The 26,507-nt window shown below is 39.3% G+C and overlaps 1 protein-coding gene across 6 annotated transcripts in view; it reads right to left on the reverse strand.

The window, feature by feature from the left end:
* Positions 1 to 26,507, reverse strand: part of KDM1B (lysine demethylase 1B) — a 55,907-nt gene that overhangs the window by 20,770 nt on the left and 8,630 nt on the right. For all 6 annotated transcript variants that reach the window (XM_057555562.1, XM_057555560.1, XM_057555563.1 and 3 more), the window contains 9 exons: positions 25,755 to 25,871; positions 16,389 to 16,427; positions 12,883 to 13,087; positions 10,908 to 11,092; positions 8,060 to 8,236; positions 7,608 to 7,682; positions 4,455 to 4,592; positions 3,394 to 3,565; positions 478 to 605 (listed from right to left, as the gene is read on the reverse strand). In XM_057555562.1, the coding sequence (XP_057411545.1) occupies positions 478 to 605; positions 3,394 to 3,565; positions 4,455 to 4,592; positions 7,608 to 7,682; positions 8,060 to 8,236; positions 10,908 to 11,092; positions 12,883 to 13,087; positions 16,389 to 16,427; positions 25,755 to 25,871 (1,236 nt within the window). The remainder of the gene's footprint in view (positions 1 to 477; positions 606 to 3,393; positions 3,566 to 4,454; positions 4,593 to 7,607; positions 7,683 to 8,059; positions 8,237 to 10,907; positions 11,093 to 12,882; positions 13,088 to 16,388; positions 16,428 to 25,754; positions 25,872 to 26,507) is intronic.

Below are 26,507 nucleotides of genomic sequence, written 5' to 3' on the forward strand. Positions count from 1 at the left end.
TAGCATATCCAAGTATCAAGATCACAGTTGGTGACATGAATTAGGCAAGTTTAAATTTATTTTAGCAAGATGAACAGATCCTAATTGTGAAGATGCTCTATTCTGGTTTCTTAGGAGCAGTGTTTTCAGCCCACAGTTGAACAGAAATGGCTCGAGGGCCCCCAAGGAGGGCAAGGGGAAGGCAAGGAGGGCGGTGGACACTGGCTCTTGCCCCCTCCCTGACTCAGCCCAGCAGCCTTCCTGTATTCAGGTTTACGGACTGGGTGTCTTCACAGGCATTATTTGAAGAAAGGTTTCTCTTGCTTTAAAAAAAATTTTTTTTCAAAACCACTGTGGGGTTCATATACTCTAAAGTCCTGGTTTTTGATCTTTTAAGCAGCAGACCCATTGTTCCCCGTTTATCCAGACCATCCCAGGCTAAATATTTCAATATATAAAACACACACATACACAGAAACAAGCGTCTTCAAAGCCCACCTGATGGAGGTTGTTGCCACAGGCATATTCCAGGTTACTGAGATGGAACTGAAGGACCTGCTCTTCCAGCTCACTGAACTGGATTCCAGACTCCTTAATAAAAGCTTTGTAGATCTCCTCTATCTTTTCTGCAATGGGAATGGAGCAAAGCAGAAAAAAAAACTTTAACATTATTCTCGAATTCCTTATCTTTTGCGTTCCACCTCCTTCAACCTGCAAGACCCCAAACTTCTGAAGACCTTTCCCAGGTAAACTCAGGGGGAAAGAGTATCTGTCTTGATAAGGTTGGTTTCTCTCAGGAAGTAAAGGCTTATCTTAATGGGGAACAAAACTATGCAGGTTCTATGTCTTCAACCATGTTTCATTTCTGCTTAGTTGAGAAACTATTTCTTCTTTTGCTCAAGATAAAGGAAAAGTAACCCTTGCACATATAAAGACAGAGAGAGGATTCCCATTCCCTTTCTGGTCCTACTGCCATCACCTTAAAGTCAAGTTCTTATAACAGCTCACTTCAACTAAGAGACCTATCATAGATTGACTACTGGCTATCTTCTCTCCCAAACATTCCAAATATTCCATCATGGACTTTCACCATGCCAACCCTCTGGCTCAACACCTTTAATTAATGGTTCTCCATTGCCTATGTAATAAATTCCAAAACCCACAGCCAGACAGTGTTAGCACATTTTTAGCCTTTCCAAAGACAGCAAACACCACCTGCCCACTCACAGGCTCTGCTGCACTGCTGCTCAATCTTTTCCTGGTAAATGCCAACCCTGCAGTCTGCTACTACCACGCCCCTCCCTGGAATGCCCTCCCCACCCCAGTCCCATCCATCCTTTACAGACCAGCATCACCTGGTCACTACCAGCCTCCGGAATCGCTCCTTGGTTATCAACCCCCAGCACTTATCTATCCCATTCACCTGGAACTTTCAACTACATATACACCGCCCCATGACATCGTTCCAATGATTGTCTTAGATTCTTTTTTTTGGGGGGGGGGGCGGGGGAAGGCTTGTGCCTGACAAATTATAAGAATCTTAGCACAGGTTACTTTATAACCTTCCCAGTGATGACAACCACCCAACAGATACACTGCAGTCTCAAAGCTTCTATAAAGTATTGTGCACATGCTTGACTAGAAACAGAACTGAGTATCAGTTAACTTTTTTTTTTTGGTGACAACTCAAGGTTCTCATTAAAATGTTCCATTCTTATGCTAGACTGTAGTATGGGGATGTCTGTGGCACCTCTGTGCCAGGCTTTTGCCCCTAGACCACTGGGCTTTTTTCCACTTTTAATACCTTTTTGTAGCAATCCCACTCCTGCCTCCTGCTATGTAGTTTCTATTTTCCTTTAGGTTTTGTAGAGGTGTGGGAAGAACCAAGACTGCTAGAACAGTATAAACAGACTGAGAGAAGCCTTAGTGTGATTTCTACGTAAATAACGTTTAAAAGCTTTAGTATATTTGCTTTGTGAAATTCACTCTAGCTTCTTAGTATTTATATTTTTGTCTTTTCAGCTAAATGCTAATAAGGTGAGAGCTCAGACAGCTGAGATACCGCTAGGCAGGCTCTAACTGTAACCTCATGTAGAGATGTGCGCACTATTATTAAAGCTTTTCCAAAAATATACTAATAAGATGAAACAACTACTTACACAGTAAGTGTTGCTGATCTTCCCTTAATAGCTTGTTTTAAGTAAAGCCAAGACAAAGCAATATTACTAACTTTTGTATTTGGTGGCCCTGAAAGAATCGTAAAGAAAACCCCCACCCAGCGACTACCACACACGTGCAAAAACACTAATCAGATTCTGAGAACATCCTGCCACTCCGCCTAGTCGCCGTCTTCATTTCCAGAAAATCCAACAACTCACCACTTGGTCTGGACACCACATTTGGTTAAATGTTCCCTGTCAACCCCAGTAAGTTTCTAAAAATGTTCTGTTATGGTTTGTCAGTCAACACTTACTAAGGGCGATTAGAATGTGGGTTGGTCTCAGAGGCGAAGATTTGAGGCCTCCGGGGTGGGGGGGGGGAGGGGGGTTAGCAGCGTGGGGCAGTGGGGCAGGCGGGGAGAGAGGATAAAAAGAGGAGACAGACAGTCCCTGCTATTGAGAAATGTACCCCAAACCGAGACAGAGCATATGCCAGGACGGAGACTTGAGACCCCTCGCACAGAAACACATAGCTGAAGCAAATTAATACCCTGCCAACTGAATTCAAATGCTCATACTGTAAGAAACTCCGACATGCTTCCAAGAATTACAAGTGAATACATTCAGGTCATGAAATTGTAGGTTAAATAAATACCAATTTAAGAAGCAATATAGTAAGATCTCAGCGGGCGCCCGCAGGGAAATGAGCTGTTACAGCCAGGTTTTCTAAAGGGTTGTGGTGAATATTGTCCATTTAGTACCAAAGCCTAAAAACTTTGAATTAAAATTCTTAAATCATAATACAGAGTCTTGCATTCTTAAACAAAATATACTGGAAAAAAATCTTAACCTACTGTCCAAAAAAGAAAAAGAAAAGAAATCCTTTCACACAGGAACTCTTATCTAGAAGAGTCATTATGTGGTGGCTTGTTATTCACATAGAGCTTACCACAGGCTTCCTTAAAAGTAAGCTCTTCTGGGAAATTGAAAATTAAACATTTAAATAATTTTTTTTAACATTGGCTATTGTGTAAAGACTTGTGTGTGCGTGTGTGCATGCACACACACACACGCATCTAAAGGTCCATGAGGCAGCTCTGCGACCCTCTGTGGAACGGTCAGTTCAAAAGGAACGCTCCTAAGGACTATTCTTATTGCATCCATCCAGGCTTGCGGATGAATGATGCTACCGCTAATCAAGCTTAGGTTAGAATGAGACTCAGATGGAACAATCAGAACACCATTCTCCCCATACCTCCTAAAGGGACATCTTGGAGCTGAGTCTTATCCTTCCTCCACTCAGAGACCACATCCAAGAGAGCATTAAAATGAAAATCCATGCGCTTGTCAATAGTGGGGTCAGTTATTCTTCCACCTTCCTGAATTAAGTCACATCTTTCTCCAAATTTATGCATGCTGATGCCAAGCTTCAAAATAATAAGAATAAGAAGGTGAAAAGTTTTCCCTGGAAAAAACAGGTACAGGTTCTAAGCTGAAATCAGACAGAGCTCTCATGGAGAAAAGGGTCTAGGACCTCTCAAAAACAAATGCTGATTGGGGAATGGCAGCAAAGTAAGGCAGTGAAAAACCAGCATGGAATCTGAGAATGTAAGGGTGCCAGCAACAGCTTCTATGCCACGCCCTCCACAGCCTTCCAGCCAATATTTATCAATGTTTCAGACGCTATAGCTGTGCACCGCCTCTCCCTGCTCTGCCATCCTATTTCCTCTAGGGAATCTCATGTGAAAGAGCACACAAACACACAAACACTCACAGAAGTTGAAATTGAATTGACTGTCAATAAATAGTTCAGAAGAATCCTTGGGCCTACCATAGGTCTTCAAAGACACTAGGTAGGTTTGCCTGATGAAAGATTTGATTCTCAGATAAACAATGAATACTTTTTTTTTTTAGTATAAGTATGTCCCAAATATTGCATGCAAAATATCCCGTGTAATATTTGGGACATACTTATACTACAAAAATTATTGTTGTTTATCTGAAAGTCAAATGTAAGTGGGCATTCTGTAATTTTGTTTGCTTAACCTGGCAACCCTAACCAAGTGGCCTGCAAATAACGCACAAATACAATTAAAGACCTTGAGGCGGGGGTGAATATTTTAAGTCCTCTAGTTCCACCTTCGCAGAAAGGAAGAACTATACTTGTTCTTATTTACTTTTCAGAGGGCATGAGGGGGCAAGAAATCATTTTGGGGTTGTTACATATTATTTAGAAGCATATTAATACTGCACACAAGCAAACTGAGACAATTTTTTCTTCTCTTTATCTACAATACAAATCTTAAAGAAACCCACTTGTTCGCACATGAGTGCTACTGGGTTGTTAATACAGCCGTTGACAATCTGGGCTCCTCGTCCCACTGTGACGCCTGTGAAAGACTTATCATCCCACACTCGGCCTCCAATTCTGTCTTTGGCCTCCAGGACAGTCACCTAAAAAGACAATCAGGGAAGCTGAATAGGATGCAGTATAAATGTACAGTGACATTGTTAAATGAGTTTCATATCTCATTAATGTATTATTATATTATTAGAGAAACAACTTTAAAAAGAGGGCAGTGTGCATATGATCCAGCAATCCCACTCCTGGGCATATATCCAGACAAAACTATAATTCAAAAAGATACATGCACCCCTATATTCATAGCAGCACTATTCACAATAGCTTAGACATGAAAACAACCTAAATGTCCAACGACGAATGGATAAAGAAGATGTGGTACATATATACAATGGAATACTACTTAGCCATAAAAAAGAATGAAATAATGCCATTTGCAGCAACATGGATGGACCTAGAGATGATCATACTGAGCGAAGTAAGTCAGAAAGAGAAAGACAACTACCATATGATATCACTTATATGTGGAATCTAAAATATGCCACAAATGAACTTATTACAAAACAGAAACAGACTCACAGACACAAAGAACAGACTTGTGGTTGCTAAGGGGGAGGGATGAATTGGGAGTTTGGGATTAGCAGATGCAAACTATTATATATAGAATGGATAAACAACAAGGTCCTACTGTATAGCACAGGAAACTATATTCAATATGCTGTGATAAACCATAATGGAAAAGAATGTATACATACCTATATGTATAACTGAATCACTTTGCTGTACAGCAGAAATTAACAAACTGTAAATCAACTCTACTTCAATAAAATAAGTTAAAAAAAAAAAGAGGGCAGTGTGAATAGGAGCCAAAGTAGATGTTAAAAACAAACAACCCAGGCGCTAGCAAGGAGTAAATGAGTGCTCTGCTGGAGAAGCCCCTCAAACTGTTTCCTCTCAAATCCCAAAATGATAAGACTGGATGAACTAGCATGTGAAACGCATATTGAAAGCTTTTATTAAATAGTATTCCATACATTAAAAGGCACTCTTAAAAACTAAGTTAAAGAGGTGGTTTTGTCCTATGAAATATCTATGTCTGTAGCAAAATTCCTTTAGCATTGTAAACAGGCCTTAACTTCCCTATGACTATTATTAAAAAAAAAATCATATGTCATTATGTCTAAGTATGGCCTCACAGGCTTGGCCAAAGCAGGTTGGTCCCACACCCAGACCGTTTTATCTCCTCCAAATATCTGATGCTGGTGGTGGGAGCTGCTCTCAGGTGGACAGCCCTGTGGCTCAAAGAGCTTCACTGCCCTTGGTTGTGGTAACTGAAAATGTGAATCCTCTTCAGGGCAAAACCAGTCGTTTCATTTCTGGATCCCTAAAAGCACTCCTTCAAGTTGCTCCAGGAGGCTCCCCGAGCTAACCGTCTCTTAGGAGGAGTGCACTTCCTCACCACGAGGGAGAGGGCTGGCCTCCCCAGGGTCTCCTTAGAGAAAGGGGAGAATAACAGAGGTCCCCTGAATATTCTTCTTCCTTGGACCTATATTTCTCATTTTCTCCAACTAGAAAGGCTACAGCTTGTGATTCTCCCCTCCCCACCTTCTTTCTCTGACTTCAGATGAACTCAGAACCATCCGTTTCTAGTTTCTTTTTAGTCTATAAGAGGAAGGCTGAACATTAAAGACAGCACCCCTCCTAGACTTTGGCTAGGACTAACCTTCCTTGTAACATAATCTGTGGGTTTCCCAAGTGAAAAACGAACAAGAAACCTTGGCCCTAATATCTAATGCTGAAATACATAAATGACCAATTAAAACACCTCATAGCTTAATACCACTTAGACAATATTTTGAAACGCAAACACACTTCTTATACATTCAACTCAGATTCTTCTGTTTTGTCAGCAATATATATAGAATCCAAGACGTAAGTCTTGCATTCCACCAAAAGGAAAACCTCTTAGGCAGAGCCATTGAAAACTTTCTCATTGCCGAAACTCCTCCAGCAGAGGAAAACGTTGTGAAAAAGAAGTTGTTTCTTTCAGCCAGAGAGAGTACAGCGGAAGACTAATTCAATTCTACCAAATTGATTTTCACGTTTGGTTTAACGGAAGACCAAAGTCCTTGCAAAACAAGTTTTTAAAAAAGGAGAAATGAATCAGACATAGGAAGTCCCAGAAATTTGGAAGATTTGAATGAATCTAACGGAAATTAGATACTGAATTGCACAATTTTTCTTTTTTTGTAATCGTCTCTATTTTGGCTAATTTTAATTAGATACTGAATTGCACAATTTTTGTTTTTTTGTAATTGTCTCTATTTTGGCTAATTTTGAACAATTAGAATAAGGCAACATACTAGATAAAACGAAATGATATCCTTCTCCTTGGGGAAGAAGGCTACCTCAAAAATATACAGTACTTTAAAAGACACATAATTCTGTCTTAACCCTGGATTAACTCTTTCAATCCTGCTTCCAAAAGCAAAGATTTTTGTTTTCCAGAGTAAGGTTCAAAGTGTGATTTGCATAAGAAAATGTAACTGGATATTTCATTAACTTTTATGCAGGAAATGGTGAATTTCCAAGCTGCTATTTGTTGTCTCAAACCATTGCAGAAACAAGGGCTTTTTCTTCGCTGCTGTGTCAATAACGACATGTCAAGAATTTCTGCTTTTTTTATTTTACTTTTTATTTTATTTTATTTTATTTTTTGGCCACACCACGTGGCATGCAGGATCTTCGTTCCCTGACCAGGGATCGAACCCATGTCCCCTGCAGCGGGGGTGCGGAGTCTTAACCACTGGACCGCCAGGGAAGTCCCAAGAATTTCTGCTTTAATGTCATCTTAGAGTCTCTTGCGTCTTGCCCATCATAGTCTAAAATCCTCTCCAAAGCTGCTGGAGTTTCTACTTCCTCTACCTTTCTTTAATTAAACCAATTTCAAATTTTGTATCTTTTCTAGGATCTATTGTAAAGATATAAAGATATAATGTATTTAGCATGCTTTGCTAAAATCAGAAACTAGTTTCCAAGTCTTAGAACATTTGGACCAAAGGAGCAGTTAACCATCCGTTTCCGCCTCCATGTCCCCCAAATCTTACCTTAATTCCAAAGTTATGCAGTTGCCTAGCAGCTGCTAATCCTGCTGGACCAGCCCCAATAATGATGACTGATTTCTTTACCAAAAAAAAAAAAAAGAGAATGAAAAGAAAAATAAACAAAAATCCAATTAGAGCAATGAAAACAATATAACAGAAGGTACTAACTGCCAAGCAACTGTTCGTTCATCTGTATTTCCTTGATGTCCTGTCTGTACAAGTTATTTCCCTAAGGAATACATTAGTACTTGTCCTGAGTCAGCCCTTCCTCCTTTCTACTGTCTAGAGGAACAGTGATTGATATTCTCTTCCCTTGGAGAAATGCATATTCTACAAAAGTCTTGCCTTATAACTTTTATAGTGCTTACGGGAGTTTTACTTGTATTATGAACATTAATGTACTAGCATTTATCACGACTGATGGTGGTAGTATTGCTAGAGCTACAGTCACCTACATTGTGGTAATCTTTAGGAAGAAGATGCTGGTCAGTGCCGACAGTGAGAACTCCTGTGTTGATGAGACCTTTCCTCGTCATAAAATAAAGTATCCTCTCCACTTCCTGAACACATCGGATGCGCACGAGACCCCGGACGATGATGTGAGGAATACATTTCTGAGGAGTAAGAGCTTCCTGTGTTTGGAAATAAAACCAAACTGTTAAAACAAACCAACCAACCAAAAACAACTCTTGGTTCCTCAGAAAGTGAAACGTAGAATTACCATATGACCCGGCAATTCCACTCCTATGTATTTACTGGAAAGAACTAAAAACATAGGTTCAAAAAAAATTCACAGCAGCACTATTCAAATTGCCAGAACAACCAAGTGTCCATCAGTGGATGAAAGGATAAAGGAAAGGTGGTCTATCCATACATGGAATATTATTTGGTCATAAAAAGAAATAAAGTGCTGATGCATGCTACAACAGGAATGAACCTTGAAAACATTATGCTAAGCGAAGAAGCTAGTTACAAAAGGCCACGTATTGTATGATTCTGTTTATATGAAATACCCAGAACAGGCAAATCTTATAGAGACAGAAAGTAGGCTAGTAGTTTTCGGAAGCTGGGGGAAGGGAGGAATGGGGAGTCTCTGCTTAATGGGTGTGGAGTTTCCTCTTGCGGTAATGAAAAAGTTCTAGAACTACATAGAACTGAAGGTTACACAATACTGTATACGTATTTAATGCCACTGAATTATCCATTTTACAATTGTTAAAAGGGTAAAAATGGTAAATTTTATGTTGTGTGTGTTTTACTACAATTAAAAAAAAAAAAACACCTCTCCAGGTAATTGGAATCCATCATTTACCACTAAGATATAGTAAGACCAAAGGAAGGTCTGCCTGGAGAAGGAAAAAAAGGAGAAAGGGACAAAAGAAGCACACAGCAATCTGCGTTTTATCACCTAAGTTTCCCCTCACAGAGAATGACTGACCCGGGAAGATCTGGGAAGATCCCACATGCCGCGGAGCAACTAAGCCCGTGAGCCACAAGTACTGAGCCTGCGCGTCTGGAGCCTGTGCTCCGCAACGGGAGAGGCCACCATAGTGAGAGGCCCGCGCACCGCGATGAAGAGTGGCCCCCGCTCGCCGCAACTGGAGAAAGCCCTCGCACAGAAACGAAGACCCAACACAGCCAAAAATAAATTAAAAAAAAAGACATGGGGGGAATGGACTTAGGAACTTGTAAAAAAAAAAAAAAAGACACTGCCTTTCTCTTTTCACCCCAGCAGCTTTGGCAAGGCCTTGGTCCGTTTCAAAGATTCAAGAGTAATGTGGCCTCTGCCCAGTGTCATGAAGTTAGAACAGGCTTGGGCCATGTGGGCGGTGGCGGAGGGGGGAGGGGGCCCACCCACCCCGGCCTCTCCTCTATTTGTCCCCAAGCTCCAGCTCCAACAGAACCTGAACACAGGAAGATGACTATATACTCAAAATGTGAAAGAAATAACGTGTACAACATTGGCTTGGATTGCTGCAGAAGATTAAAACACGTGTTTGTATTCATGACGTCAAAAAAAAAAAATCACGATGAAAGATCCTGCGCTCCACAAAGAAAGATCCCGCGTGCCACAACTAAGACCTGACGCAGCCATAAAAATAAAATAAATAAATAAAGATTTAAAAAATCATTTCAAAGTCTGACCCCTTTAAAGCAACCATATTTGAGTTTTCCCACCAGAGTATTAAATAGATACGATACTTGCTATCTTCTTATTACAAATTAAAATAGATCCACACTGATAAGTGGAGGATTATTTTTTTTATAAGATTCTTCTCCTGTATAAGTCAAATTTCAAAGTCAACTAAAAAGAAATGGGAAGAAAAATGAACCCAAGGCTGTTTCTGAAAAGTGCATCTTCACAACTTATTTACAGGAAATTCTGACCACAGTTTTGTTTAGTTCAGCAAATGTTTATTGAATACCTCCCTCAAGCCTGCTGGAGAGGAAATGAATAATTCTACCTTGCCCAACCCACTCACCTGGGTGTAATTCGTATAAACTGCATTTATAGCCATAACTTAATCAAGTCATCTCAGACTGGAGTCTAATTCAGTGAAATACCAGGGTGGAACTGGAATATCTTTCTTTCATCAAGATTTCTTTGGCAGTTTTGCAAAATGTTCTGCATTCAGCAGTCACTCAAATAACTGCAGAAGAAATTAATAAACTGGAAAAACACTAGGGTCAGGAAAGCCTCTGCTTTAAAAAAAAAAACAAAACTCGTGGTCCCACCCTGCCCACCCTCTAATCTACCTTCATCCCTTTCAAGGTGGGCACTGTGTGAGGGCCCTAACATTTATTCAGTCCCAGCAAAAAGCGAATCGCTGGTCTCAGATGCTTGAGGATAACCAGGTGAGTCAGAATCCCTGCCCTCGAGGGGTTTATAATCCAATCTTTAATGTTTTATTCTTTTTTCTCCTGGTATTGTCATTGGAACTCCTTGAACCAAATTTTGCACCATATAATTAGAGAGTGAAGAATTCTGAAGACATATGGTCTAAAGTGGTGGTTCTCAGGAAGGGGAGACTTTGCCCCCATTTGGCAACATCTGGAGACATTTTTGGTTGTCACAACTGGGGGAAGGGGGTGCTATGGCACGTGGTGGGTAGAGGTCAGGGATGCTGCTTAAACATCCTATGACGCAGAGGACAGCCCCGACACAGAGAGTATCCACCCAAATGTCAAGGGTCCTGAGGTGGAGACACCCGGATCCAAAGGTTCTGTCCACAGACAAAGCAACTTCTCTCCTTAACAGACGTCTGTGTCCATGTGCTGTTGGCTAACGCACCCTTCACTCACCTTGCAGTTAGTATACCACAGGGCGAGGATGAGGTTCCTCAGAGCCAGGTACATGGTGGGGTCTCGGGAATACTCTGGGAACTCATAGAGCTCATCCAGCTCCATCACGTCTGGCCTCACGCACAAGGCTTTGCCGCACTCGTTGGGCTGGTAGAAAGGCTGGAAGTACCGGTTCATGCCTGGAACTGAGGGAAGACGCAGAATGGGCAAACCTCACAAGCTGTACATTCTAAATCTGGGTAAACTGAAGAGTAAAAAGAAACCAGAAAGGAGAGCCTAGACAAGCTCCCCAGTCTGTCCTACATAAATATTTCTACTTCCTCTGTCCAGTTAGACAAAATAGGCGTGAATTAAACAATTTTTTTTTCCCATTCTTTCTTCAAAAATTCAATTTCTGTGGCATGGAAATGTTTTTTTGTTTGTTTGTTTGTTTTTTTTTAATGTTTCGGCCACGCCACACGGCATGTGGGATCTAGTTCCCCGACCAGGGATCAAACCTGTGTCCCCTGCAATGGAAGGACGGAGTCTTAACCACCGGACCACCAGGGAAGCCTGGAATTTTTTTTTTTTTTTTTTTTAATTTTTGATTGTGGTTAAAAAAGACACGTGCCATAAAATTTACCATCTTAATCATGTTTGAGTGCTACCATTCAGCAGTGTTCAGTGTATTCACATTGCTTTCCAACAGAGCTCCAGAACATCTTCATCTTGCAAGAGCGAAATCCCAAACCCAACCGAATGCCAAGTCCCCATGGAAATATATATCTTAAAAGAAACTTTCATTGGGATTTTTCTGATTATAAAATTAATAGGTTCGCAGAAGTAAATAACAATCACGGACCACTGATAATCCTTGAGCGGTGTTAACATTTAGGAGTATAGTTCTAACCTTCGTTCTGTTTCTATGAATAGAGAATATAAATGTAACTGATATTTTTTTTTCTTACAAAGCCAGAAAAAAAATGCAATAAAAAGGCTGTTTTGCCTACCTGCTTTTCAAGAAACAGTGTCCCATGTCATTAACTATGACTTCGATGGACATATAATATTATCTTATTTATTATTTAACCACTCTCCTACTGCTAGGCATTTAAATTTCATCCAATTATTTCACTATTATAAGCAATGCCACACAAATCTTTGGACTCACTTTTGATAATCTTTGATAATTTATTTAGGATAAATTCCTACATCTAAAGAACATCTATTTTAAGGATTTTGAGTCATGCTGCCAAATTGTCCTTCATAAATGTATATACACTAATGGTATCTGAGTTGCCTGTTTTACTCCTCCTTCATTAACACTGGGATTTATCACTTCAGCTTTGATTCTGACCGCACCTGCATTTTTAGAGGGCCCAGTGTTATTAGTTAAAAACCTTAAGATAGGGTTACAATGTCAAAATCTACTTGCACCATCAAAGATGAAGTTTGTTAGCGTGCAGGAGATGATCTACAATTCTTGCTTGTACGTCAAGAATTCTGATGGAGAATTTTAAAGATCCCTTTAAAGTAAATGGTTATCAGTCTGTCTGCCTTGACCTGAAGTTTTTTCAAGAGTGGGTTGTTTGGTTGAGATTAGCAATGGCATAATTAGCAGCAGAAAGACTCCGGGAGAAAAAAGAAGGGTGGCTCATAGAGTCAAAACTTTCTTCTGGCATGTCAGAGTGAGTAGGTACTATCATCAAATTATGCAGCTACCCAACTTTCAAAGAAATGCTCATTAAACTCCGTAGGCATGATTCCTGGACAAGTGTTACAGGCTTTCCCACTGACTGAGGGAAAAATTAACTGTCCAATATATACAAATGATATGAGCGATCCACAGTGAAACCAGATCCATGAAATAATGAGGCGCTTTGTAGCAAGCTGCACACATTAAAAAAAAAATCTTTTCCATTCTGCTCACCTACATATTTCCAGGGCAAGGGCGGAGGGAGGAGGGAAAGCAGGGAGGGCCAGGACCAGCTCTCACCCAGCACAGACGGGACTGCCTTGGAGTGCTCCAGCTTCCCAGGACTGGTGTCGCTGGCCGCGCGGTGCGTGCTGGTGCAGGACGGGCTCATGCCAACGCAGTCGGGGTAGTAGGCAGAGAGCAGGGGTGCTGCCACGCTGTCTTTCAGCAAAGGAGGTAGGATGAGCATGGAGTACCACCAATGGTTGGAAACTTCCGACACTCTCTGCAAGGGGGCAGAGCAAAACGAAGAGGGACAATGGCAAACAAGAAATGTACACGCAGAGTCAGCCAAGGACAGACGGTTCTCGTCGTGTCATTCATTCTCATTCATCCATAACCCTTCTACTCTGCCTTCTCCCACTCCATAGTCCTAGGCCAGAGTTCTGCACAGGAAGATTTAGAAACAAAAAATGCCTGATGAGACCTGGAGAGAATGTTTCCTAGGCCGAGTTTTTTCAGATCTTCAGCAATGGCCTCCCCCTTTCCCTCCCTCCAAAAACCCCACCAACACCAGGTAAGTCTTAAAGCTACCCCCACTGACTATACTGCAAGCCCAGCTGTGTTTAAGTCTGACATGAGAAACTTCTTTCTGTTCCGTATTCATTTATCACCCATCCCTTCCCCCTTTTAACTGAGGACCTAAAGATAACTGAAATTACAAAATTCAGCAGAAAAAAACAATTCTCTGGAGTACCAGTCCAAACAGTACTGCTTTTTGCTAGAGGCTACTAAAAAAACTTCAGGGGGAAAAGTACATGATAATCATCAAAATAAAATGTTCCATGTAGAACTGAATTGAAAAATCTATTTTCAGTCTTAAAATATGTGATCATATTCCAGAGCTGATTTAACATACTGAGTCATTCGATCAAAGCAGCCCCGTGATGACTGACTATTGTAATAAAAATAAAATTTACCTGGCTTCTAAAGCGAAACTGCCACATATCCTATGTTAGGCAGCCTTTGCTAAACATGATCTTGAATGTACGCTCCAGGAATTCTAGGAATCTGATAGAGGAGAACTCTGGGCTCAGGGACCCTCTGATGTTAGTTATCCAGGCTCCACGCAAATGCCACTTGCCATCAAGCAGGGGTTTGTGAACTCAAGATGCATTTTATTTGCCCTTCAAAGTCCAAATCCGGGGCAAGCATTTTTCAGCTTACTACAAACCTTAACACCCCCCATAAGTTACTCCCAGCTGCTTCACACATTTATTTTACTTGCCCGGCCCATGAAGGCTTTTCAGTTTGCAATCTTTGTTCTCAAGGCTTGTTTTAGGTTTGGCTACCCTTGAGCAGCCTGTGCTGGACCAAAAAGAAGGAAAGCTTCAGTTCCTTCTCCAACACACCAGGGCTGCCTCTATGGACCCCCTTCCTGGCTCAGAGTAAAACTGGGTGTTCAGATCCTGACGCTCGAAATGGACCAAGTAGAGGGCAGAATGCAGATGCCTTAAAAAAACAAGAACCCCCCAAAATAAAATAAAATAAACCAACCAAAAAAAAGGGAGAAAAAAGAGAGGAAAAAACAAAAACAAACCACGCACCCAAGCGCTTCCCATTCTAATCCACTTTCTGGGCCTTGCAGCTGTGTTGGGAAATTAAGTCAGGACCCAAGAGAGACCCTGCCATTGCTACCTGCCCCAGGCTTTCTTCCCCTTGGAAGCCCACCTGAGGGCACGCCAACCAGCCTCTGGCTTAGAGTAGGAGAAACTCAGTGACTAGTAGACAAACACGTGGTCTCGCTATTCCGAGGGCGTTAGCACACTCAGCATTCCGGGACACCTGACGATAATTTTGTCGATATGCCATCAAATGTTCCACTCCCGCTTTTAATACACATACCACTGAAGAAACTGTGCTGGATATAGTCAGTCTATTAGCATATTTAATGAAATGCCCACTACACTCAGTTAAAAAGTTGTCTCCTCAAATTCACGTCTACCCAGAACCTCAGAATGTGACCTTATTTGGAAACAAGGTCTTTGCAGATGTAATTTGTCACACTGTAGTAGAGTGAGCCCTAAATTCACTCTAATGTGTCCTTATAAGAAGAGAAGAGACACAGGGACCGGGAGATACACAAGAGGAAAAAGGTCATGTGAAGATGGAACAGAGATTGGAGTGACGTGGCTATAAGCCAAGGAATGCCAGGGATTGCTGGCAATGCCAGAGCTGGAAAAGGCAAGGAAGGATCGTCCCCTAGAGACTTCAGTGGGAACACAGCCCTGCTAACACCGTAATTTCAGATTTATAGCCTCTAGAACTATGAGACAATAACCTTCTGTTGCTTTAAGCCCCCCAGGTGGTGGCAATTTGTCCCGGCAGCCCTAGGAAACTAATACAGGCACTCAAAATTTAGAAACTGCTTTAAAGGTAACCCCAGAATCCATACGAATAGAAAAAGGGTAGCAGGTATAGGTGACATGGCTATAAACCTGCTCCGGACTCTTTCTTAACCAAAGACAAAAATAAATAACGGGCAGATGAATATCCAGGGACTCTTCCAAGCTTTTTAAAGTTCTTATATCCCAAGAATATGGCCTCTGTCCTAAAGTTCAGACTCCTTGCACGCAAAATGGTCTGAATACTAAGGAAAATATTCTTTAAGGTATTTGTAAGTGTATTTAAAGTTATTTTTTCCTTTCTTTCTGTAATGTCATCCTGTCTACCCTAAATCCAGAAATTATTTAGGCCACTGCTTTACTATGGAAATGTTTGACGGTACAACTGTTCTTTTTTAAAATGTGTGTGTGTGTGCATGCGCACACACACGCGCAGGCATCTCACACAGCCCTTTATGTAACAGAACAGATATGCTAGGTGTCAATTCTCCCTTTGCCTAAACATCAGTCACAGTCCCTGGGTTTCAGACACCTAGAAAAACGACAAACTACCTTGGATCGCTGTAATGCAGAATAACTCAGAAACTCAGAATTTTAAAAAATCATTTTCTGAAACAGCTATTGGATCTAGCCATGTGGCAAAATTGGCCAGCTCAGGTAGCAAAGTCTCCTAAGACAAATGAAATGTGATGAGGCTCTGCCAGCTGCTTCCCCTCCCACATCTGGGCAGGGATGGGACAAAGCAGTTATGCTGAGGTCACAATACACAAGAACACTCTCACAGCTGAATCTGGGCCAAGACCATCAAATTATGGGCCTCTTGTTCTTTTCCTGGAACGATTCAAGTGGAGAGAAGGTCATAAAGTCACCCTTGAAAAACAAGTATAACAAGTCTGGTCCCTGCAGGAAGGCAAGGTGTCCGTTTCTTCCTTTTTGTTTCCTTTTAACATAGAGCAATAACATTTTAGTTTTTTTAGTTTTTTTTTTTTTTAAGTTGGGAGAGGATCACCCACAATACCACTATTGCTAGCATTTTCATCATGTTATCCTGTTAGATTAAAACCCCTTGGATCAGCAAGCAAAAAAAGAGAGATACTCATAAAACTGTTACTGTCATTTACTTATAGCACTTATCACTGAAGGTGTGACGCACTCTAGTCTAGAACATGCAGAAATACTCACTAGATCCTCTGGAAGGGAACAATGATCTGAGGTCTCAGGCTGCAAAAACAAAACAAAAAACAAGCATTAATTAGGTTTAATTATAAAATATAGTCTTAAGTGTCAATTACCTTCAATAAGATACCCCTTTTCACTGATTAGACTGGTTAAAAAAAAAAAAAAGTGTGATAAAACATGGCATGAGTGAGGGTGCGGGGAAGACAGCCTCTCTTGTAAGGATGTCCTGGGTGGAAATCTAAAAGAATGTAACCACTCTGGAGAACAATTTGACAAAATACGAAACTTTTAAATGCATGACAATTTGGCATTATCTTGTATAACTGAAGATGTACATAGTGTAATTGATTCCACATCCACAAATTCAGCCAGGCTTGGAATAAAAATATTCAAAAAAAATTGCAGAAAGTTCCAAAAAATAAAACCTGAACTTGCCATGCCCCAGCAACTATTTACATAGCATTTACACTGTATGAGGTACTATACATAATCTAGAGATGAATTAAAGTATATGGGAGGATGTGCATAGGTTATATGCAAGTACTATGCCATTTTATATAAGGGACTTGAGCATCTTTGGATTTTGGTACCTGCGGGGTCCCGGAACCCATCCCTGCAGAGATGACTGTATATGCCCAGCAATTCCAGCCTTGCTATACAGACATACCTCAGAGACATTGTGGGTTCAGCTCCAGACCAACCATTGCAATAAAGCAAATATTGCAATAAAAGTGACTCAAACGAATTTTTTGGTTTCTCAGTGCATATAAAAGTTATGTTTACACTATGCTGTAGTTTACTAAGTGTGCAATAGCAAAAAAAAATTACCATACATACTTTAATTGAAAAATACTTTATTGCTAAAAATGCTAACCGTCAATGCAGGGTTGCCACAAACCTTCAATTTGTAAAAAAAAAAATGCATATCTGTGAAGCGCAAAAAAGCAAAGCACAATAAAACAGGGCACACCTGTATTTTCTAGAGAGACCCTCATCCATGTGCACCAAGAGAAGGATTAGAAAACGGTCAAAGGAGCACTGTTTGCAAGAGAGGGAAGCTAAACACAACCCAGAAGTCCATCGAGAGTAGAATGGAGAAGTAAACGGTATTATAGTCGAGAGAATAAACTACAGCTACCTGTTACAACATGCATGCCCCTCACAAACATAACGGTGAGTGAAAGAAGCCAGACCCAAGAGCATACACACTGTCTGACTCCATTTACATGAAGTTCAAAAGCAAGCAAGACAGCCACAGTGTTGTTAAGTCAGAGGGGTAAGTAGAGATCCACAGCCATACCACCCTGGATATGCCTAGTCTCTCTGGTCTCAGAAGCTAAGCAGGGGTGGGCCTGGTTAGTACTTGCATGGGGGAGAAGAGTTAGTAGGTAGTTACTCTGGGGAGGCAAGGGATGGACTCTGTGAGTGAAAGGGGGTGCAAGGGGGCTTCTGAGGGGTTGGTAAACGTTCAGTTTCTTTACCGGGAGCTGGCTAAATGAGGACTCTGAAAGTTCACTGAGCTATGCATTTTGAGTTGTGCATTTTCTGCTTCTATGTTATATTTCAATGAAAAAAGGTTACCTAAATAAACTGAAGACTGGCATACCATATGGCCTGGGAAATCTGGCCCTTGGAATATATTCCAGAGATACTCTTGCATGTGTGCATGCACTAGGAGAGATGTGCAAGAACGCTCACAGAGCACTGTGTGTAGCAGCCCAAAACCAGAACAACCCTCACACCTATGAACAGGAGAACAGACATGTTGGGGTAGATTCACACAATGAAAGACTACACAGCAGGGAAAATGGATGAACCAGACCTGCAAGCATCAACATGGATGCAGCTGAAAAACCTCAACATTAAGTAAGAGAACAAAGCTGCAGAGGAATACACACAATAGGATACAATTTACAACCAATATAAAAATATGCAAAACTGTACACGTTATTTAGGGTTTCATACATATTTATCGACTCTGTAACAAAAAGCAGAGGAAAAATAAATACAAAATTCGAAATACTGTTTGCTCTTGTAGGAGAGGCAGAGGAAGAAAACTACTGGGGGGAACCCAGGGAGTTGCAGAGGCACTGGTAACGCTCTGTTTCTAAAACCAGGTTGGGGGGTACACAGTGAGTGTTCACCTTCATCCTTTATTCCTCACACACAAGTTATAAATACTTTTTCGGGTCTAAGAATAATTTCATATTAAAAACAACTGGATAGGGACTTCCCTGGTGGTCCAGTGGTTAAGAATCCACTTTCCAATGCAGGGGACACGGGTTCGATCCCTAGCCGGGGAACCAAGATCGCACATGCCGCAGGGCATCTAAGCTTGTGTGGGGCAACTACTGAGCCCGCACACCACAACTACAGAGCCCACGCGCTCTGGAGCCCGCACACCACAACTAGAGAGAAGCCCGAGAAGCCCATACGCCACAAAGAAGAGCCTGCGTGCTGCAATGAAAGATCCCGCGCGCCACAATTAAGACCCAGATGCAGCCAAAAATAAATAAATAATATTTAAAAAAACAAATAAACAAACAAAAAACTGGATATACTCTGACACAGTAATTTTATTTCTAGGAACTGATCCTACAAATACACTGAAAAATAGCACAGATACAAAGCTATTCATTACAGCACTCTCACTAACAGTAAATGTTTAAATGTCACCTAAATGCCCTTCAATCACACCAAATTCATCATGACATATCCATTCAGTGGACTATTTATTACACAGTCTTTAAAGAGAAAGAGATCTTTACATACTGAAGCATACGTAAAGATCTTTAAGAAGCATCTTTAAGAAATAGTAAATGACAAAAGGCAAGCTCCAAAACAGTGTGTGTTGTTTGCTACAATTCTTTTTAATGTTGTTCTACAAATAAACCTTTCCAGACTTTGTCCTTGACAGAAGACCAAACTGAAAACCAAAAGGACTCTGGATCAATAAACACCATTTAAATAAATATTTCAAAAGTTCAGGCTCTGGGTGGTAATCAATCGGAATGGAGCAGGAGAGTCTCAAAGGAGGATTTCTTGGGCGGGGTGGGGGGGCATTTAAAAGATGTGATACCATCCTTAGAGGCTGGGATTTAAGAAGATCATAAAGCCTTCAACTTGAAGATGGATGGAAGAAGAGAAAGGCATTTAAGTTTTTCAAAAACAAGGACTCTGATACCTCAGAGCTCTCCTGGAAAAAAGTACTTGATGTTAAAATCCATCCAAGCAGGTGATGAATCAAAATAATGGGATAGAAGGAACTGTAGTAAGAGAAATTGTGGGGAGCAGTAATTGCACATAAGTGCAAGAGTAAACAATGAATGGGATATGGTCACAGAAAAAAAGTGATATTCCAACAGAGCAAACTAAACTAACACAAAACAGCAAAACCCTAACAAAAATGGGAGAGAGAAAAAGGGGAGGTGGGCTGAAGTATGGTGTCATTTACTTTTCCCTTTGTCTTAGCAGGGTGTCAATTGATACAACCTAAAATTAAAACATGCAATTTTGTTAAAAAGCTAGAGTGATTCCAACTTATCCTCATCATGTATTTTCTTAACCTTTTAGGGAGTTTTTAGAAACTACTATTTCTTGAGATGAAGAAATAACTGTCCTATGTCCAGCAATTTCTTATTTCACTTTGGCTTCTTTTACTTACTTTAAATTATGTTGTATTGAACTGAATCATTTTACATAAAACAAGCATATACAGTACTCCTCCTTAATATGAAGTTATCTATCTGCCAGGCCTTCTCCTTGTATACATGCATGAATTCTCTTGAATGAATCTCATTTAATAATGGTTATTTCATGATGATGACTGCATGAATTTTTTTAATCATCTTTTTTTCTATATTGCTTGAATTTTTCAATGATAAACAAATATCATTTGTCTGAAAACAAACCCATTCTAAAGAAAACAGACTTTTCAAAAATTACATAAATTGAAGAAATTGTAAATGACACACCTGAAGAAAAATCACGTAATCAAAAAAAGCGACATGGATAATCTGAACAATTAGTAGAGATGAAGTCAAAGTTAGATTCAATTATCAGCAAGTGAAAAAGAGGAGAGATTATGGATAACTCTAAACAGTGGTTAAACCAAAGCTAGTCAAAGCACAGTACAAAATGATTTTAATGTTAATATAAAAATCACACCTAATATTTAGTAAGGTAACATTAGTATGCAAATATTCCAATATATATATTTTTAGAACTGTTCAGAAACTTCGCAGAAATAGGCTGAGTGAAAATGACCCAAAGGCTAGTATCTATTAAAACAGTCTGCTATTTTTGACTGCTCCTTGGCTGAACTCTTCTTCAAACATTATAATAATATGCCACTGAGTCTACTTTTCCCTTGAGAAGTAATCTGGAGCACAGGTGCTGGTTAAGTTCAATGCAACCATATTGTTCCCGCCAGCTGGACATGCTCCCCTTCACCACACAAGCTCAGGGTACCTTCATCACTCAAACCCCAGTTTCCTTTGGTATACCCACTCAGTGTGGAAAATCAATTACCCATTCCCTCGGGGTAAGCCCCCTCCCATTTTTTTCTCTTCTATCCCTCAGAGAGGTCTTCTACTCTGGAGGTTGAGCTCAAGAATCAATTTAGGGCTAAACTGAAAGGTTTTAGAATAGGATTTGTTAATTCCAGGACCCTGACCCCTGACCCTGAAAGATCAACGCTTTCCACTCTTCACTCCCAAATCACCAATATCAACAATAAAAGGATTCCACCATAAATACCAGTGGCATTAAAAGGAGAATTAAGAGAACACTGCAAACAGCTTTAAGCTAACAAACTTGACAATGTAGATGAAAGACAAATTTCTTGAAAAACACAATGTTCTAAAATGGATAGAATAAACCACCTAAGTAACTATGTATCTGTTATAGAAACTGAATTTGTAATTTCAAAACTTCTCACAAAGAAAACTGGCCCAAATGGCTTCACTAATGAATTGTACCAAACACGAAATAAGAAATAATATTAACCATCCACAAACTTTTCAGTAATAGAGAAGGAAGATATACTTCTCATTTCATTTTATGAAGCCAGTGTAACTCTGACAGCAGAACCTGACAAGAACATTACAAGAAAAGAAAATGACAGAGACTATCCCTCATGAACACAGATACAAAATCCTTAACAAAATATTAGGAAACTGAATCTAAAAATACAATGAAAGGATAACACATTGAGAACAAGTGGAATTTTTTTCCCCCAGGAATGCAAGGTTGTTTCAACATTCCAGAATCAGTGTAATTCACCACATTAACAAAGGAGAAAAACTGTATGATCATCATAAAAGATACAGAAAAAGTATTTGACAAAATCTAACATCCTTTCATGATAAAAAGTTCTTAGCAAACTAGGAATACAAAGGAACTTCCTCAATCTGATAACAGGCATTTGTGAAAAGCCACAGCCAACATTACACATGATGATAAAACACTGAACACATCACTCCTAAGGTCAGGAACAAGGCAAGGAGGTCTGCTCTTCCACTTCTATTCAGCACTGTACTGGTGGTCCTGACCAATGCAATAAGTTAAGGGAAAAAAATGAGCAAAAGGATAGTTTTTTAAAAAAGCAAAACAGTCTTTATTCACAGTTGATATTGTAGAATTCCTCCCACCAAAAAAATCTACAAAAATATAAATGGAATTTAAAGTGAAGTCAACAAAGTCTCTGGGTATAAAGTCAATAATGCAAAATTAAATTGTATTTCTATATAATTGCAACAAACAACTTGAAAAGTTAAAAATAAATTCTACTTACAATCACAGAAAAAATAAGTATCTAGAAATAAATTTAACAGAATACATTCTTGGTGAAAACTAGAAAACACTGTTGGGAGAAATTAAAGACCCTGAAAAGATGGAGAGACAGACCACACCCATGGGTCAGAACAGGGGTCAAGAAACCTTTTATTTATTTACTTTTTTGAATTTTATTTTATTTTTTTATACAGCAGGTTCTTATTAGTTACTTAGTTTATACATATTAGTGTATATATGTCAATCCCAATCTCCCAATTCATCCTACCACCACCACCAACCCCCCGCCCCCCGCTTTGTGTCCATACATTTGGGGAAACCTTTTCTTTAAAAGGCCAGATGGTAGATATTTTAGTCTCTGTGGATCACATGGTCTCTGTTGCAACTACTCTGCCATTGTAGCATGAAAGCAGTCATACACAATACATGATGAATGAGCATGGCTGTGTTCCAATAAAACTTTATTTACAAAAACAGGTGGAGGGGGCCAGATTTGACCCATAAGCCATAGTTTGCTGACCCCTGGATTAGAAGACAAAAAAATGTAAAGATGTCAATTCTCCTTCAAATAATTTATAGATTCAATGCATTCCAATCAAAATCCCAAAAGTTTTTGTAAATACTGACAAGTTGATAACAAAATTTTTATAGAAATGTAAGGACCTAAAATAGCCTAAACAATCTTGGAAAAAAAAAAGTTGGAGGAATTTATACAACCTGACTTACTATAAAGATACAATAATCAAGACAGCAGGGTACTGGGTTAAGGATAAACAAAGAGATCAACGGAATAGAGTCCAGAAATTGGCTACAGGTATGGGCAACTGATTTTTTTATAATGTTGCCAAAATAATTCAATGGGGAAAAAAACTGTCTTTTGGACAACTAGATATTTATATGAAAAAAAATTGAATCTTGACCTATATCTTACATCAAAACCAAAAATTAACCTGAGATAGACTAGTGTCCTAAATATAAAGGCTAAAATAATAAACCTCCTCAAAGAAAACATAGGAGACTGTCTGTGCAAGTTGAGAGTTGCAATGATTTTGCAGAAAAGATACAAAAAGTTCTAAGCATTAAAAAAACATGGATAAATTAGGTTGCAAAATTTAAAAACTGCTCATCAAAGGATCTATTAAGAAAATGAAAAGGCAAGACAAAGACAGGGAAAAATATTCAAGATAACATATCTCATTTCCAGATTACACAAAGAACTCCTACAAGACAAGACAAACCCAGTTTTTAAGAGACTTGGACAGATATTTCTCCAAAGAGGAACTATGAATGGCCAATAAGCATATGAAAAGATGTTCAACATCACTAGTCATCAGGGAAATGCATTTTAAAACCACAATGATAAAACAATACATACCCACTAGAATGGCTAAAATTAAAAAAAAAAAAAAAAAAAGTACCACCACCAAATGCTGTAGTCTGGTACAACAACTGTGGAAAACAATTTGGTAGTTTCTTACACGTAAATTTACATATGACTCAGCAATTTCCTATGTATTTACCCTTCAGAAATGAAAACATAAGTCCACAAAAACACTTGCACAGAATGTTCATACAGTTTTATTCATAACAGTAAAAAATTTTAAACAACACAAATGCCCTTCAACAGGAGAATAAACAAATTGTGATACATCCATACAATGGAACACTGCTCAGCAATAAAAAGGAAAAAACTACTGATCCATGCAAGAACATGGATGAATCTCAAAAGCTGTTTTACTCAGTGAAAGAAACCAAACACTAAAAAGTATATACTGACTGATTCCATCTTACAAAGCTCAAGAGCAGGCAAAACTCTGTTTAGGGTATGGCGATCTAAATAGTGTTTGCCTCTGGAGGGAGGGAAGGAAATGACTGGAATTTTTTAGGGTGGTGGAAACATCGTGTATCTTGACTGGGGTACTGGCTACATAGTGTGGACATTATCCAAAACTCAATGAAATTCAATTAAGATCTGTGCATGTAATTACAATATGTAATTATACCTCAATTTTAAAAACAAGACGTAATTTTACATCTATTAAAAATATCACCACTCAATGTAGGCAAGGTTCTGATAAAATGATCACTCTGAGCTATAGTTCTTTAAACCTTTAAAAAGTTTTAGATGTTTGTATCAAGTGCCTTAAAAAAATGTGCTTACCCTGGCAGTCCAGTGGTTAGGGCTCCGCGCCTCCACTGCAGGGGGCACGGGTTCGATCCCTGGTGGGGGAACTAAGATCCCACCTGCCACATGGCACAGCCAAAAAAAAAGTGCCTACCATAAATACATAATCAAAGCACAAAAAAAGTTCTAGCAGGATAAATGAGTCGTTAAGAATGCTTATCTATTAGGGTGGGAAGGAAGAGATGGTTAAGGGGCGCTTTCATTTTTTATTTGTATATTATATGTGTGTTTGTATATTTACATATACATACATATATTCAATTTACTTTTTTTAAACCCGAGATTATATTAATGTAATAACTGTGTAAAATTTAAAACAATAAAACACAGAACTCCTAAATGTTCATACCCTTTTTCTCACCATTTCACTTTGCAAAATCTTCCAAATATATTTACAATAATTATGAGTCACTTTAATAATATTTGTATCTTAAATCCCAGGCTTTTACAAACTTGATCATAAACGTTATAGAGCTTTTCATCATTTCTTTAAAAAGAAAATATTTTGCTCGTGATAACTGCATATCTTCGTGAATATACAGCAAACCACTGAATTACACACTTTAAAAGGGTGAATTTTATGCTATGTGAATTAAATCAAAATTTTCAAAAAAGAAAGCCTCTTGCTTCTGAGATTACAATGATTCCTAATACTCTTTAATGTACTGATGGAACTAGAGACATTTTGTAGATGAATGCTTTAACACATTTAAGCAATAAACACATTTTTAAACGCGAAGTAATTATCAAATCTCAAAACAGGCACACTATACCAACTATGGAAGACTGCTAACAGCCCAAACATATATATCTTTTTCGCCTTACTAACAGGATCCTAATTTTGATCCTGTTATAAAATATTTTCTTCCAGTTATAAAATATTTTATAAAATATAAAACACGCAACAGTTATAAAATATTTTCTTCCTTGGTCCCTACTGCTGTTCAGGGTAGCTGCATGATCCTATTCTGGCCAATGAGCTATAAATAGAAATCTACTGCTGGAACTTCCAGGAAAGCTCCTGGTTTCCCAATAAAAGAGGGAGAGACTTGGCTTGGGATACCCCAGCCATTCCCATCTTTTCTGCTTTGAAGTTGGAATGATGGCTGACAGTGCAGTAATGATCTTGTGACAGAACTGGAAACTAAAAGGAGAGTTCCTTGGATACCTACACCAACTCTGGACTGCCTGTTTCTAAACTGCTTATAATGAGAGAAAAATAAAAGCCTTAATTGGTTAAGCCATTGTAGTTGAGATTCTGTTATACGTAGGACAATATAATCCTGATACAATGATCAACAGAGTTATTGAAAAATATACACCATTATTATTTACTGATAACTAAACTAACACATCAATTAATTCAAAAGGAAAACCAACAGAGATCATACCTTAACAGCAGTATTTGGTTTCATACCACATCGGTACGTCTTTGCTATCTGTGGAGTCAGCTGGATTTCCTTGGTAAGTTGCCTCCATTTTCTACACTCAGGTTTTGTACATTGAACCTAGATGGAAAGTAAGAAGTCAAGATCAATGGGTTGGCACCTCCTGAGCTAGCATTTCTATCTTCCACCTCTCACTTTGCCATCTTCTTCACATGATTTGGTCAACAACCGTTCAGCACTTCCAAGTAAATACCTTTTCTTCCCCTTGCACCATCGCCACCCATAAAATCCACTTTTACCCCATCAGTCTAATTTCTGATTCAATACTAGCTCAGGCCCCAAGAAGTGCAAAAGGGGATCTTAGTACTGTTGTCAGAATGGCTTTCTAGCTCTAACCTAAGGAAACAGAGTTAAATTTAGTTGCAGGTAGTCAAAAAGTATCACACTAAATGCAATGTGGTATCCTGGATTGCATCCTGGAACAGTAAAAAGACACTAATGAAAACACTGAAGAAATCCAAATAAGTCTGTAATATACTTATTAGCACTGTACCAATGTTAATTTCTTAGTTCAAAATATAATCCTGGTGTGTTAGATGATAACAGTAGGAGAAACTGGGTGAAGGATATACAGGAACTCTGTACTATCCTTGCAAATTTTCTATAAATTTAAAATTATTCCAAAATAAAAAAGCATGCAGATATCCATCTGCAGAAGAATGAAGTTGGGCCCCTACTTAATACACATACAAAACT

The sequence above is a fragment of the Balaenoptera acutorostrata genome, chromosome 10 (genome assembly GCF_949987535.1).
Source record: "Balaenoptera acutorostrata chromosome 10, mBalAcu1.1, whole genome shotgun sequence".
NCBI lineage: Eukaryota > Metazoa > Chordata > Mammalia > Artiodactyla > Balaenopteridae > Balaenoptera > Balaenoptera acutorostrata.